This window comes from Triticum aestivum, chromosome 4D, assembly GCF_018294505.1.
Source record: "Triticum aestivum cultivar Chinese Spring chromosome 4D, IWGSC CS RefSeq v2.1, whole genome shotgun sequence".
In the NCBI taxonomy this organism is placed as follows: Eukaryota; Viridiplantae; Streptophyta; class Magnoliopsida; order Poales; family Poaceae; genus Triticum; species Triticum aestivum.
In genome coordinates, this window is record NC_057805.1 from 433,945,702 (window position 1) to 433,960,729 (window position 15,028).

At 46.1% G+C, this 15,028-nt stretch overlaps 1 protein-coding gene across 1 annotated transcript; it reads right to left on the bottom strand.

Annotated features, from left to right (window-relative positions):
- Positions 1-11,716: 11,716 nt before the first annotated feature.
- On the bottom strand, positions 11,717-14,023 carry LOC123098394 (putative polyol transporter 1). Its single transcript, XM_044520365.1, has 2 exons — positions 13,697-14,023; positions 11,717-13,579 (listed from the first exon to the last, which is right to left on the bottom strand). Exons 1-2 carry the CDS (start codon positions 13,815-13,817, stop codon positions 12,135-12,137), a joined length of 1,566 nt encoding a protein of 521 aa, XP_044376300.1. The 5' UTR covers positions 13,818-14,023; the 3' UTR covers positions 11,717-12,134.
- Between the last annotated feature and the right edge of the window lie 1,005 nt (positions 14,024-15,028).

Genomic DNA, 15,028 nt, shown 5'->3' on the forward strand with positions numbered 1-15,028 from the left:
TGTTCATCGGAGCGAGGGGGAGCAATCGTCGCGGTCTCGAATCCGTCGAAGATCAAGTCTCCGCGGACGTCCGCGATGTAGTTCAAGCTTCCGAATTTGACCTGATGGCCAGGGGCGTAGCTATCGATCTGCTCCAGATGGCCAAGCGAGTTGGCCCGCAGTACGAAGCTGCCGAACACGAATATCTGTCCGGGGAGGAAGGTTTCCCCTTGGACGGCGTCACTATCAACGATTGAAGGGGCCACCGAACCTTTCGTCGACGGCACAACGGAACTCTCAATGAAAGCACCAATGTCGGTGTCAAAACCGGCGAATCTCGGGTAGGGGGTCCCGAACTGTGCGTCTAAGGTCGATGGTTACAGGAGACAGGGGACACGATGTTTACCCAGGTTCGGGCCCTCTCTATGGAGGTAATACCCTACTTCCTGCTTGATTGATCTTGATGAATATGAGTGTTACAAGAGTTGATCTACCACGAGATCGTAATGGCTAAACCCTAGAAGTCTAGCATGTATGACTATGAGTAATGAGTATCTCCTTTCCAGACTACACCCTCCAGTTTATATAGACACCGGGGGAATCTAGGGTTACATAGAGTCGGTTACATAGGATGGAATCTTCATAGTTGCTCACCAAGCTTGCCTTCCATGCCAAGGAGAGCCCTATCCGGACACGGGTACAGTCTTCGGCCTTCATGTCTTCACAGACCATCAGTCCGGCCCATGGATAACAGGCTGGACGCCCGAGGACCCCTTAGTCCAAGACTCCCTCAGTTGGATCATGAAGACGTATGACTACATCAACCGTGTTGTGCTAACACTTCTGCTTTCGATCTTCGAGGGTACGTGGACAACACTCTCCCCTCTCGTTGCTATGCATCACCATGATCTTGCGTGTGCGTAGGATTTTTTTTTTAAATTACTACGTTCCCCAACAGTGGTATCAGAGCTAGGTTTATGCGTAGATGTTATATGCACGAGTAGAACACAAGTGAGTTGTGGATGATACAAGTCATACTGCTTACCAACATGTCATCCTTTGGTTCGGCGGTATTGTTGGATGAAGCGGCCCGGACCGACATTACGCGTACGCTTACGCGAGACTGGTTCTACCGATGTGCTTTGCACATAGATGGCTAGCGGGTGTCAGTTTCTCCAACTTTAGTTGAACCGAGTGTGGCTACGCCCGGTCCTTGAGAAGGTTAAAACAGCACTAACTTGACGAACTATCGTTGTGGTTTTCATGCATAGGTAAGAACAGTTCTTGCTCAGCCCGTAGCAGCCACGTAAAATTTGCAACAACAAAGTAGAGGACGTCTAACTTATTTTTGCAGGGCATGTTGTGATGTGATATGGTCAAGACATGATGCTGTATTTTATTGTATGAGATGATCATGTTTTGTAACGGAGTTACGGCAACTGGCAGGAGCCATATGGTTGTCGCTTTATTGTATGCAATGTAATCGCCCTGTAATTGCTTTACTTTATCACTAAGCGATAGCGATAGTCGTAGAAGCAATAGTTGGCGAGACGACAACGATGCTACGATGGAGATCAAGGTGTCACGCCGGTGATGATGGTGATCATGACGGTGCTTTGGAGATGGAGATCAAAGGCACAAGATGATGATGGCCATATCGTATCACTTATATTGATTGCATGTGATGTTTATCCTTTATGCATCTTATTCTGCTTTGTTTGACGGTAGCATTATAAGATGATCTCTCACTAAATTTCAAGGTACAAGTGTTCTCCCTGAGTATGCACTGTTGCCAAAGTTCGTCGTGCCAAGACACCACGTGATGATCAGGTGTGATAAGCTCAACGTTCATCTACAACGGGTGTAAGACAGTTTTGCACATGCAGAATACTCGGGTTAAACTTGACGAGCCTAGCATATGCAGATATGGCCTCGGAACACTGAGACCGAAAGGTTGAGCGTGAATCATATAGTAGATATGATCAACATAGTGATGTTCACCATTGAAAACTACTTCATCTCATGTGATGATCGGACATGGTTTAGTTGATATGGATCACGTGATCACTTAGATGATTAGAGGGATGTCTATCTAAGTGGGAGTTCTTAAGTAATATGATTAATTGAACTTTAATTTATCATGAACTTAGTCCTGGTAGTATTAGCATATCTATGTTGTAGATCAATAGCTCGCGTTTAGCTCCCCTGTTTTATTTTTGATATGTTCCTAGAGAAAACTAAGTTGAAAGATGTAAGTAGCAATGATGCGGATTGGATCCGTGATCTGAGGATTATCATCATTGCTGCACAGAAGAATTATGTCCTTGATGCACCGCTAGGTGACAGACCGATTGCAGGAGCAAATGCAGACGTTATGAACGTTTGGCAAGCTCGATATGATGACTACTTGATAGTTTAGTGCACCATGCTTTACGGCTTAGAATCGGGGCTTCAAAGACGTTTTTGAAACGCCACGGAGCATATGAGATGTTACAAGAGTTGAAATTAGTATTTCAGACGCATGCCCATGTCGAAAGGTATGAGACCTTTCACAAGTACTTTGCCTACAAGATGGAGGAGAATAGCTCAGCTAGTGAGCATGTGCTCAGAATGTCTGAGTACTACAATCACTTAAATCAAGTGGGAGTTAATCTTCCAGATAAGATAGTGATTGACAAAGTTCTCTAGTCACTATCACCAAGTTACTAGAACTTCATGATGAACTATAATATGCAAGGCATAACAGAAACGATTCCCAAGCTCTTCGTGATGCTGAAAATCGACGAAGGTAGAAATCAAGAAAAGCATCAAGTGTTGATGGTTGACAAGACCACTAATTTCAAGAAAAGGGCAAAGGGAAGAAGGGGAACTTCAAAAAGAACGGCAAGCAAGTTGCTGCTCAAGTGAAGAAGCCCAAGTCTTGACCTAAACCTGAGACTAAGTGCTTCTACTGCAAAAGGACTGGTCACTGGAAGCGGAACTACCCCAAGTATTTGGCGGATAAGAAGGATGGCAAAGTGAACAAAGGTATATTTGATATACTTCTTATTGATGTGTACTTTGCTAGTGTTTATAGCAACCCCTTGGCATTTGATACTTGTTCAGTTGCTAAGAGTAGTAACTCGAAACGGGAGTTGTAGAATGAACAGAAACTAGTTAAGGGTGAAGTGACGATGTGTGTTGGAAGTAGTTCCAAGATTGATATGATCATCATTGCACACTCCCTATACTTTCGAGATTAGTGTTGAACCTAAATAAATGTTATTTGGTGTTTGCGTTGAGTGTGAATATGATTTGATCATGTTTATTGCAATACGGTTATTCATTTAAGTTAGAGAATAATTGTTGTTCTGTTTACATGAATAAAACCTTCTATGGTCATACACCCAATGAAAATGGTTTGTTGGATCTCGATTGCAGTGATACACATATTCATAATATTGAAGCCAAAAGATGCCAAAATAATAATGATAGTGCAACTTATTTGTGACGCTGCCGTTTAGGTCATATTGGTGTAAAGCGCATGAAGAAAATCCATGCTGATGGGCTTTTGGAATCACTTGATTATGAATCAGTTGATGCTTGCGAACCATGCCTCATGGGCAAGATGACTAAGACTCCGTTCTCCGGAACAATGGAGCGAGCAACAGACTTGTTGGAAATAATACATACTGATGTATGCAGTCCGATGAGTGTTGAGGCCCGCGGCAGGTATCGTTATTTTCTGACCTTCACACATGATTTGAGCAGATATGGGTATATCTACTTGATGAAACATAAATCTGAAGCATTTGAAAAGTTCAAATAATTTCAGAGTGAAGTGGAAAATCATCGTAACAAGAAAATAAAGTTTCTATGATCTGATCATGGAGGAGAATATTTGAGTTACAAGTTTGGTCTTCATTTGAAACAATGCGGAATAGTTCCGCAACTCACGCCACCCGGAACACCACAGCGTAATGGTGTGTCCAAACGTCGTAATCGTACTTTACTAGATATGGTGCGATCTACGATGTCTCTTACAGATTTACCGCTATTATTTTGGGGTTATGCTTTAGAGACGGCTGCATTCACGTTAAATAGGGTACCATCGAAACGACGCCTTATGAACTGTGGTTTGGCTAGAAACCAAAGTTGTCGTTTCTTAAAGTTTGGAGTTGCAATGCTTTATGTGAAAAGGTTTCAACCTAATAAGCTCAAACCAAAATCGGAGAAATGCGTCATCATAGGATACCCAAAGGAGACTGTTGGGTACACCTTCGAATCACAGATCCAAAGGCAAAATATTCGTTGCTAAGAATGGATCCTTTCAAAAGGAGGAGTTTCTCTCAAAAGAAGTGAGTGGGAGGAAAGTATAACTTGATGAGGTAATTGTACCTTCTCCCGAATTGGAAAATAGTTCATCACAGAAATCAGTTCCAGTGATGCCTACACCAATTAGTGAGGAAGATTAATGATGCTGATCATGAAACTTCAGATCAAGTTACTACCGAACCTCGTAGGTCAACTAGAGTACGGTCCGCACCAGAGTGGTACGGTAATCCTGTTCTGGAGGTCATGTTACTTGACCATGACGAAGCTACGAACTATGAGGAAGCGATGATGAGCCCAGATTCCGCAAAATGGTTTAAGGCCATGAAATCTGAGATGGGATCCATGTATGAGAACAAAGTATGGACTTTGGTTAACCTGCCCGATGATCGGCAAGCCATTGAGAATAAATGGATCTACAAGAGGAAGACGGACGCTGATAGTAGTGTTACTATCTACAAAGCTCGAATTGTCGCAAAATGTTTTCGACAATTTCAAGGTGTTGACTACGATGAGATTTTCTCACTCGTATCGATGCTTAAAAGTCTGTCCAAATCATGTTAGTAGTTGCCACATTTTATGAAATCTGGCAAATGGATGTCAAAACTGCATTCCTTAATGGATTTCTTAAAGAAGAGTTGTATATGATACAACCAAAAGGTTTTGTCGATCCTAAAGGTGCTAACAAAATGTGCAAGCTCCAGCGATCCATCTATGGACTGGTGCAAGCATCTCAGAGTTGGAATATACGCTTTGATGAGTTGATCAAAGCATATAGTTTTATACAGACTTGCGGTGAAGCCTGTATTTACAAGAAAGTGAGTGGGAGCACTACAACATTTCTGATAAGTATATGTGAATGACATATTGTTGATCGGAAATAATGTAGAATTTTCTGGAAAGCATAAAGGAGTATTTGAAAGGAGTTTTTTCAAAGAAAGACCTCGGTGAAGCTACTTACATATTGAGCATCAAGATCTATAGAGAAGATCAAGACGCTTGATAAGTTTTTTCAATGAGTACATACCTTGACAAGATTTTGAAGTAGTTCAAAATGGAACAGTCAAAGAAAGAGTTCTTGCCTGTGTTACAAGGTGTGAAATTGAGTAAGACTCAAAACCCGACCACGGCAGAAGATAGAAAGAGAATGAAAGTCATTCCCTATGCCTCAGCCATAGGTTCTATAAAGTATGCCATGCTATGTGCCAGATCTATTGTATACCCTACACTGAGTTTAGCAAGGAAGTACAATAGTGATCTAGGAGTAGATCACTGGACATGGGTCAAAATTATCCTTAGTGGAATAAGGATATGTTTCTCGATTATGGAGGTGACAAAAGGTTCGTCGTAAAGGGTTACGTCGATGCAAGTTTTGACACTGATCCAGATGACTCTAAGTCTCAATCTGGATACATATTGAAAGTGGGAGCAATTATCTAGAGTAGCTCCGTGCAGAGCATTGTTGACATAGAAATTTGCAAAATACATACGGATCTGAATGTGGCAGACCCGTTGACTAAACTTCTCCCACAAGCAAAACATGATCACACCTTAGTACTCTTTGGGTGTTAATCACATAGCGATGCGAACTAGATTATTGACTCTAGTAAACCCTTTGGGTGTTGGTCACATGACGATGTGAACTATGGGTGTTAATCACATGGTGATGTGAACTATTGGTGTTAAATCACATGGCGATGTGAACTAGATTATTGACTCTAGTACAAGTGGGAGACTAAAGGAAATATGCCCTAGAGGCAATAATAAAGTTATTATTTATTTCCTTATTTCATGATAAATGTTTATTATTCATGCTAGAAATGTATTAACCGGAAACTTAGTACATGTGTGAATACATAGACAAACAGAGTGTCACTGGTATGCCTCTACTTGACTAGCTCACTGAATCAAAGATGGTTAAGTTTCCTAGCCATAGACATGAGTTGTCATTTGATTAACGGGATCACATCATTAGAGAATGATGTGATTGACTTGACCCATTCCGTTACTTTAGCATTTGATCGTTTAGTATATTGCTATTGCTTTCTTCATGACCTATACATGTTCCTATGACTATGAGATTATGCAACTCCCGTTTACCGGAGGAACACTTTTTGTGCTACCAAACGTCACAACGTAACTGGGTGATTATAAAGGTGCTCTACAGGTGTATCCGAAGGTACTTGTTGAGTTGGCGTATTTCGAGATTAGGATTTGTCACTCCGATTGTTGGAGAGGTATCTCTGGGCCCACTCGGTAATGCACATCACTATAAGCCTTGCAAGCAATGTGACTAATGAGTTAGTTGCGGGATGATGCATTACGGAACGAGTAAAGAGACTTGCCAGTAACAAGATTGAACTAGGTATTGAGATACTGACAATCGAATCTCGGGCAAGTAACATACCGATGACAAAGGGAACAACGTATGTTGTTATGCGGTTTGACCGATAAAGATCTTCATAGAATATGTACGAGCCAATATGAGCATCCATGTTCCTCTATTGGTTATTGACCGGAGACGTGTCTCGGTCATGTCTACATAGTTCTCGAACCCGTAGGGTCCGCACGCTTAAAGTTCGGTGACGATCAGCATTATGAGTTTTTGTGTTTTGATGTACCAAAGGTAGTTCGGAGTCCCGGATATGATCATGGACATAACGAGGAGTCTCGAAATGGTCGAGGCGTAAAGATCGATATATTGGACGACTATGTTCGGACACCGGAAGTGTTTCAGGAGGTTTCGGACATTTACCGGAGTACCGGGGGGTTACCGGAACCCCCCCCCCCCCGGGGGGGAGTATATTGGGCCTAATGGGCCTTAGTGGAGAAGAGGAGGGGCGGCCAGGGCAGACCGCGCGCCCCCTCTCCCTCTAGTCCGAATTGGACAAGGAGGGGGGCGGCGCCCCCCTTTTCCTTCCCCTCTCTCTCCTCCTTCCCCCTTCTCCTACTCCTACTAGGAAAGGAGGAGTCCTACTCCCGGTGGGAGTAGGACTCCCCCCTTGGCGCGCCCTCCTTCGCCGGCCGCCTCTCCCCCTTGCTACTTTATATACGGGGGCAGGGGGCACCTCTAGACACACAAGTTGATCTGTTGATCTCTCCCAGACGTGTGCGGTGCCCCCTCCACCATAATCCACCTCGGTCATATCGTAGCGGTGCTTAGGCGAAGCCCTACGTCGGTAGCAACATCATCACCGTCATCACGCCGTCGTGCTGACGGAACTCTCCCGTGAAGCTCTGCTGGATCGGAGTTCGCGGGACGTCATCGAGATGAATGTGTGCTGAACTCGGAGGTGCCGTACGTTCGGTACTTGGATCGGTCGGATCGTGAAGACGTACGACTACATCAACCGCGTTGTGCTAACGCTTCCGCTTTCGGTCTTCGAGGGTACGTGGACAACAATTTTTTTGAAATTACTATGTTCCCCAACAGTGCCCCCCCCCTGCACCTCCTGACCTAATTCTTTCGCCTATATATTCCCAAATATCCCCAAACCACCAGAGGCATCCTCGAAAACACTTTTCCACCGCCGCAACCTTCTGTTCCCGTGAGATCCCATCTAGGGACCTTTTCCGGCACCCTGCCGGAGGGGGATTCGATCACGGAGGGCTTCTACATCAACTCTATTGCCCTTTCGATGAAGCGTGAGTAGTTTACCACAGACCTACAGGTCCATAGCTAGTAGCTAGATGGCTTCTTCTCTCTCTTTGATTCTCAATACCATGTTCTCCTCGATGTTCTTGGAGATCTATTCGATGTAATACTTTTTTGCGCCGTGTTTGCCAAGATCCGATGAATTGTGGATTTATGACCAGCTTATCTATGAATATTATTTGAATCTTCTCTGAATTCTTTTATGCATGATTTGATATCTTTGCAATTCTCTTCAAACTATCGGTTTGGTTTGGCCAACTAGATTGGTTTTTCTTGCAATGGGAGAAATGCTTAGCTTTGGGTTCAATCTTGCGGTGTCCTTTACCGGGGCAGCAAGGCACGTATTGTATTATTGCCATCGAGGATAAAAAGATGGGGTTTTCATCATATTGCTTGAGTTAATTCCTCTACATCATGTCATCTTACTTAATGCGTCACTCCGTTCTTTATGAACTTAATACTCTAGATGCATGTTGGATAGCGGTCGATGTGTGGAGTAATAGTAGTAGATGCAGAATTGTTTCGGTCTACTTGACACGGACGTGATGCCTATATTCATGATCATTGCCTTAGATATCGTCGTAACTTTGCGCTTTTCTATCAATTGCTCAGCAGTAATTTGTTCACCCGCCGTATTATTTTCTATCTTGAGAGAAGACTATAGTGAAACCTATGGCCCCCGGGTCTATTTTCCATCATATTAGTTTCCGATCTACTATTTTGCAATCTTTTACTTTCCGATCTATACACCAAAAATACCAAAAATATTTACTTTATCGTTTATTTATCTCTATCAGATCTCACTTTTGCAAGTAACCGTGAAGGGATTGACAACCCCTTTATCGCGTTGGGTGCAAGTTGTTTGATTGTTTGTGCAGGTATTCAGTGATTTGTGCGTTGTCTCCTACTGGATTGATACCTTGGTTCTTAAACTGATGGAAATACTTATCTCTACTTTGCTGCATCACCCTTTCCTCTTCAAGGGAAAAACCAACGCAAGCTCAAGAAGTAGCGTCTATTCCTTAGACCATGAGACCAGGCCACTCCCTAATACCAGAAGAATGCTTTGTGGGTATCAATCGTCACTCGTAATCGGGAGATCATAAAGGTGCTCTTAAGGTATCTCGGAAGGTACTAGTTTGATTGCATGGATCAAGACTGGGATTTGTCACTCCATGTACGGTGTGATATCTATGGGCCCTCTCGATAATACAACATCCTATGTAGCTTGCAAGCATGTGACTGATGTGTTTAGTCACGGGGGTATTGTATTATTGAATGAGTAAAGAGAACTGGCCAGGTAATGAGATTGAACTATGTATGGTGAAACCGATGATCGAATCTCAGGCAAGTAAAATATCGCGAGACAAAGGGAATATGTGGGAGTCATTGTTGGCGATGATAAATTGAAATTAATATGAATTGTTCGCCGAATCAATGTAGCGAATGAACATGATAGGGCTATAAATGATGAATTGTTTCCCCTTGATCACAAAAACATCATTGTGCTACCCTGCCAATTATGTTTTGCAAGATTATCTTCGGTAAGAATTACTTCTCTCTACAAGAACCACATGAAAACTTGGATTTTAGAAGTAACTTTAGTTTTTCGTATTTGCTTTATGCTAATAGCCTAGAACATAAGATCCGCATACATAGACTTCACGGTAAAGACACCATTGGTAGACAACCTCCACTAGAACGTATCAAACATCTGAGTTAGATTGATCGATGTCAACGTACTAACTAAATGAATACACTTAGTCCATTTGTCACCAAGTAAAACTCTGCGTGAATGTTCAATCGGCTAGTCCTCAGAATAGATGATATGATGATGGGCCCCATATTCTCCTGATGTCGGTGTGTGTTTGACACATGCAAAATAGCATGGTGTTCCCTGATGATTCGGGTTTTAGTTATAGTTGCATTGTGCTTTAGGCATATATAATGGTTGATAAGGCCGTCTTACCTTAAACCTACCATATAGTTTAGAGATGGCAATAAAATATTACGTGCAATAGGTTGTCTTTTAGTCTTATCTTTTATAACTAGATATTCGAAAATATATGGTGAGAGTTATCATTGCTAAGAGATCATCTTAAATAAGAGAAGACACAACCCAAAAAGTCACTTTGGAACCTGGGTGCATTGGAGCCCTATTTTTTTTACCGTGCCAAAATGCTATTTTGAAGTTTCAAAAAATTCTGAAAACAAATCAACATGTTTATATGTATGTATATTAGACATGTGTAAATTTTGATGCTGAAATAAGTAACCATGTGAGTTACGCAAAAATGACAAAATCATGATTTTGGAAAGATGAACAGTGCATGCATTACTCACTTTTTGGAAATCACCATTTTGTCATTTTTGTATAGGTCACATATTTACTCATTTCATCACCAAACTTTACACATGTGTAATATACATCCATATGACCTTAAATGTGATTTTCAAAGTATTTAAAATAAGTTCCTCCAATACACCCGGGTTCCAAAAATCCACTCTCAGACACAACCTTCTTTTTTTGCGAAAAGGATCAAACTTATTGAAGATTCATCGGAAGTACAAAGCATCTCATACATAATAAAAATTACATCGAAGTCCATTGCCGCCAGAACGAGCTGATGTTGCCGTTCCTATACCGGAGCCGGCATGACCTTATCGATGACAGCCAAAAAGTCTCTGTGCATGCCCCGCTAAGGACCAGCACCCCGGAGCAGCAGTCGTCCTGTTGAATCCTTGAATTGATCTAAAGAACCTAACATCAAATCTCGTCATTGCGTACGCGCGACAAGAAACCCTAACCTCGTCGTCCCAAGGAGCTGGCAGGATTCTATGCCGAAGCTCCGTCTAGTCCGTCCCAATGGACGAATTTGAGGAGGATCGCGTCTCGAAAGACTGACTCAAAGAAGCGTCGCCATTAGTTCGAGCGTCGTCCTGCAAAGACTAAAAAGACCGACCTATCTAAGCTGAGGCTCCAGGAATCCCCTCCCTGCTACCAGTCATCGATAAGGGGTGGCGAATCCATCGGCTCGCCGACAAAGATCAAGGGGAGGAAGGCTTTCCCTAGCCGCCTTGGGAGAGGGGAAAGAAAACCATTCCTAATTCAATGATTATTCTTTTTTTTGATGAATAAGACACACACACCTTCTTTCTAATTTCTCTCCGCTTAACCTCAACATTTATCCTACGTGGCTCATCTAAGATATCAACAGTATATACGCCCTTACACTGTTACACATACTTACATTATATAGGAGTACAACCGTTCACATGTTCAGCGTTACGAACTGTTCTCTTGTTTTCCCTTTTGCGCAAGTGAAAACTACGTTACACATTTCACATTATTTCACGAAAGAAACAAAACACCAGGTTTTTCTTTTTCTTCAAGTTGCCCGTGTACAAAGGTCGACAAGAGAGCTTTTGTTTTGACCAGGTAGCTCAAACTTGAGCTTCAATGTTTGTCTCGGTTCGGTAGGCACACATAAACAGTTCTATAAGTACAATCATTTCGAATGCAACAACTCATCACCTGTTCATTAGTGGGCCAAAAGAGTAATCATAGGGCGGATGATTTCTACACTACTCAGTTATTACAAGCTGAACTTATTAGTGTAAAGTTTAGACCGAATTTACGACGATATTAGTTTGTCCTTATGGTAATGTATAAATCGGTTTAGCTAATCCGAAGTAGAGTAGTCAGGAATTATTCTTACGTCTAAATAGACTTCTAAAATTTTTATTCATTTTAGAAGAAGCAAAAGTACAGAGATGAAAAATATGCAACTAATTAACCAACAGATGAAGCAAAAGTACAGAGATCAGAGACGACTCGGTCATATATAACACAAGCCTGTACATACCAGAAATGCTACCCCATACACACTCGTACAGTATCACTGTCACCTCGGTGAAAAGATCTGTCACAAGCTGCGCAGTGCGCGCCACGGCAAGCAGCGCAAACGGCCGGTGAACCGAACCTTTCTACATGGATTCATCACGCGTGCGGAATATCATGTGATCTTTCTCCCCGTAGAGCGCTGGGTGTCGGTCCCTACGTCCTAAAGCCTGGAAATCTGACCAACGTGTCCAGAATCTAGAGATTCACGTCCAGGACGGTTGGACCGGCCACACACAACACAAGCACACGACATGTGTACGGACGTACGGCGTAGATTACTCGGGGTTACTGCTGAGTGATCAGCTCGGTGGACCTCTTGCGCTCGTGGTGCACGACGGCGCCGTCGTGGTCGGTGTCGTCGTCGTCCATGTCCTTGCCGAAGAGCTTCCCGGTGTCCTCCAGGCTCTGGCCCATCGTCTCCGGCAGGAAGAAGTACATGAACACCCACCCGGCGGCCGCCACGCAGGCGTACAGGTAGAAGCTCCCGGCGATGGTGATGGCCTCGCTGAGCGACAGGAAGGACATGGTGGTGGCCCCGCCCATGAGCCGGTTCAGGCCCGTGCCGATGGCGGCGGCCTGCGCGCGCAGCCGCAGCGGGTAGATCTCCGAGCAGTACACCCAGGCCACGGGGCCCAGCCCCGACGCGAACGACGCCACGAACGACAGCATCGCCACGATGCTCACCGCGCCCAGCGCCTTCGCCTCCGACTCCGGCCGCCGGTCGAGCATGAGCAGGGACGTGGCGAGCGTGAACAGGAAGATGGCCATCCCGCCGCCGCTGGCCAGCAGCAGCGGCCTCCGGCCGACCCGGTCGAGGAGGAGCGTCGCGATCGGGATGAAGAAGGTCTTGCACGCGCCCACCGCCATGGACGCCCCCAGCGAGTTGGTCCTGTTCTTCATCCCTGCCTTCTCGAACACCCGCGGGCTGTACATCACCACGCAGTCCACGCCCGTGGCCTGCTGGATGAACATGAGCCCGAGGCCGGCCACGAGCATGCGGCGCACGGGCCGGCTCGGGTTGATCAGCAGCTCCTTCCACACCCCCTGCCCGCGCGCGGCCTCGTTCGCGCGCACGATGGCGACGACATCATCGGCGTCCGTGGCGTCCGCGGGGATGCCGACGACCTTCTTGATGTCGAGGAGCCGTTCCTCGGCCTCCTCGGGCGAATCGGAGGTCCTCAGCAGGACACGCCGCGCGTCCTCGATCCGGCCCCGCATGACCAGCCACCGGGGTGACTCCGGCATGGCGAGGACGGCGAAGCCGAGGAACACCGGCGGCACGGCGCCGACGAGGAACATGGCGCGCCAGCTGAGGTGCACGGGGAGGCGCGCGAAGGCGAAGTTGGAGACGTAGCCCAGGAGGATGCCGAAGTTGTTGAACACCTCCGGGAAGGTGGTGAGGAAGCCGCGGGAGGAGGTGGGCGCCACCTCGGCCGTGTAGACGGGCGCGATCATGAGCGCGTAGCCGACGCCGATGCCGGCGACGAAGCGGCCGGCCATGAGGAAGGCGTAGTTGGGGGCGAGGCCCATGAGGAGGGCGCCCGTGAAGAAGATGGCGGCCGCCAGCACCATGGTGTAGCGCCGGCCCAGCCAGTCGGACGTGAGCCCCGCCATGAGCGAGCCCAGCAGCGAGTAGATGCTGATGATGCCGGCCAGGATCTCGATCTGTGTGTCCGTGATCTTCAGGTCCTCCTTCATGAACAGCTGCGCGCCGCTCATCACCGAGATGTCTGCTCGCGCGCGCGCACACACACATCAAAGAACGTAGTAACGTGTTAGCCACAGCATATCGACCTTCATGCACGGTGGTGGTAAAGATCTAGCTGAAAATGCACGTGGCGGCGTACCGTATCCGAGGAGGACGGAGTTCATGGAGGCGAGGAGGGCGCAGGCGAAGGCGTACTTGTTGATGGGAGGGCGCTTCGCCGGCGCCACGGCCACCGGCACGGCGTCCGCGTCCGTGCTCATGGCGAGGGTGCTCGGCTTGGAGATGAGGCGTTTGTGATGACCTGAACCTAGCTCACTGTCACAGTACTTCACCGACTGTGTCCTGGTGTGCTCAGTTGCTCTATTATTGTTTGTACTATGGGTCTCTAGCTAGCTAGCGAATGGGCGTGGCAGCCTCACTCCTCAGTGGTAGGCGCAAGTAGCTTACGAGATGTGGTGTGTGAAATTTCTTCTGCTCGGCCCTCTTTTATACGCGGAGCTGCTGCTGGTGATCACTGAGCGCAACGAGAGCGGAAGCAATAAGTGCACGCTCGCTGTAGCGGCAAATTTACGTATTCGAATTAATGGGAAATTGATGTGGGCCGTCGTCGTTCTCAGATGTATAGAGTGTAGACTGTAGTATATATCGACCGTTGTATTTCGGTCGTCATGAACTAGTGACTTCGATTCCCAAATCAATGACCTAAGGAAGAAGTATATGTTGTTCCCGGCCCTCTCGTCTTCCTCACCTAACCCTAAATGGCTAGGGCAAACTCTCCTCTCCAAACTTCACCGGCGAGCCCATGGATTCATCTCCCTGTGTCTGCCGCTCCGGCGGTCGGTGGCAGGAAGGGAAATACCTATGCCTTACCTTTTGTTATTAGTTTAGGTTAGGTTTTTTTTAGTCCTTGCATGTGCGGCGCTCGGGCGGGTGGTGACGTTTCTTCATTGAATTTGTCTTCTAGGCTCCAATCCTACTCTAGTTCATTTGTTTGGACGTAGTCGATGGAGTTTCGGCGTAGATTCCTACCATCTCCTTGGGGTGGCGAGGTTAGGGTTTTCCATCGTGTGAAGAGATTTGGTGTCAGGTGCTTCAGATCAATGCAAGGGTTCAACAGCGTTGACTGTGGCACACGTAAAAAAAAACCTTAGCCCCGCGCCTCCGTCATGGACGGGATCGATGCGGAGCTCGCGCGTGCGCAAGACGAGCATAGCAAGCGGGAGGAGGCCTTGGTGGCTGGCACGCCCATGTTCGTCTACTCTGTCACCATCGCCAAGGACCTCTATGGTGAGGACGGCTCCCATTCTGACCGATTCGCTTTTGCGATACCTCCATCTCAGCCTTAGGGGACGACAACGCTGAGACGATAGCCGCCAACCATGCGGTGCGATACTTTGCGTCCTACATGGGCCTGGGATTGCAACATGATCCATGTTTCAGTCGCAACGTAGGTCATGTTGCAATCCTGTAC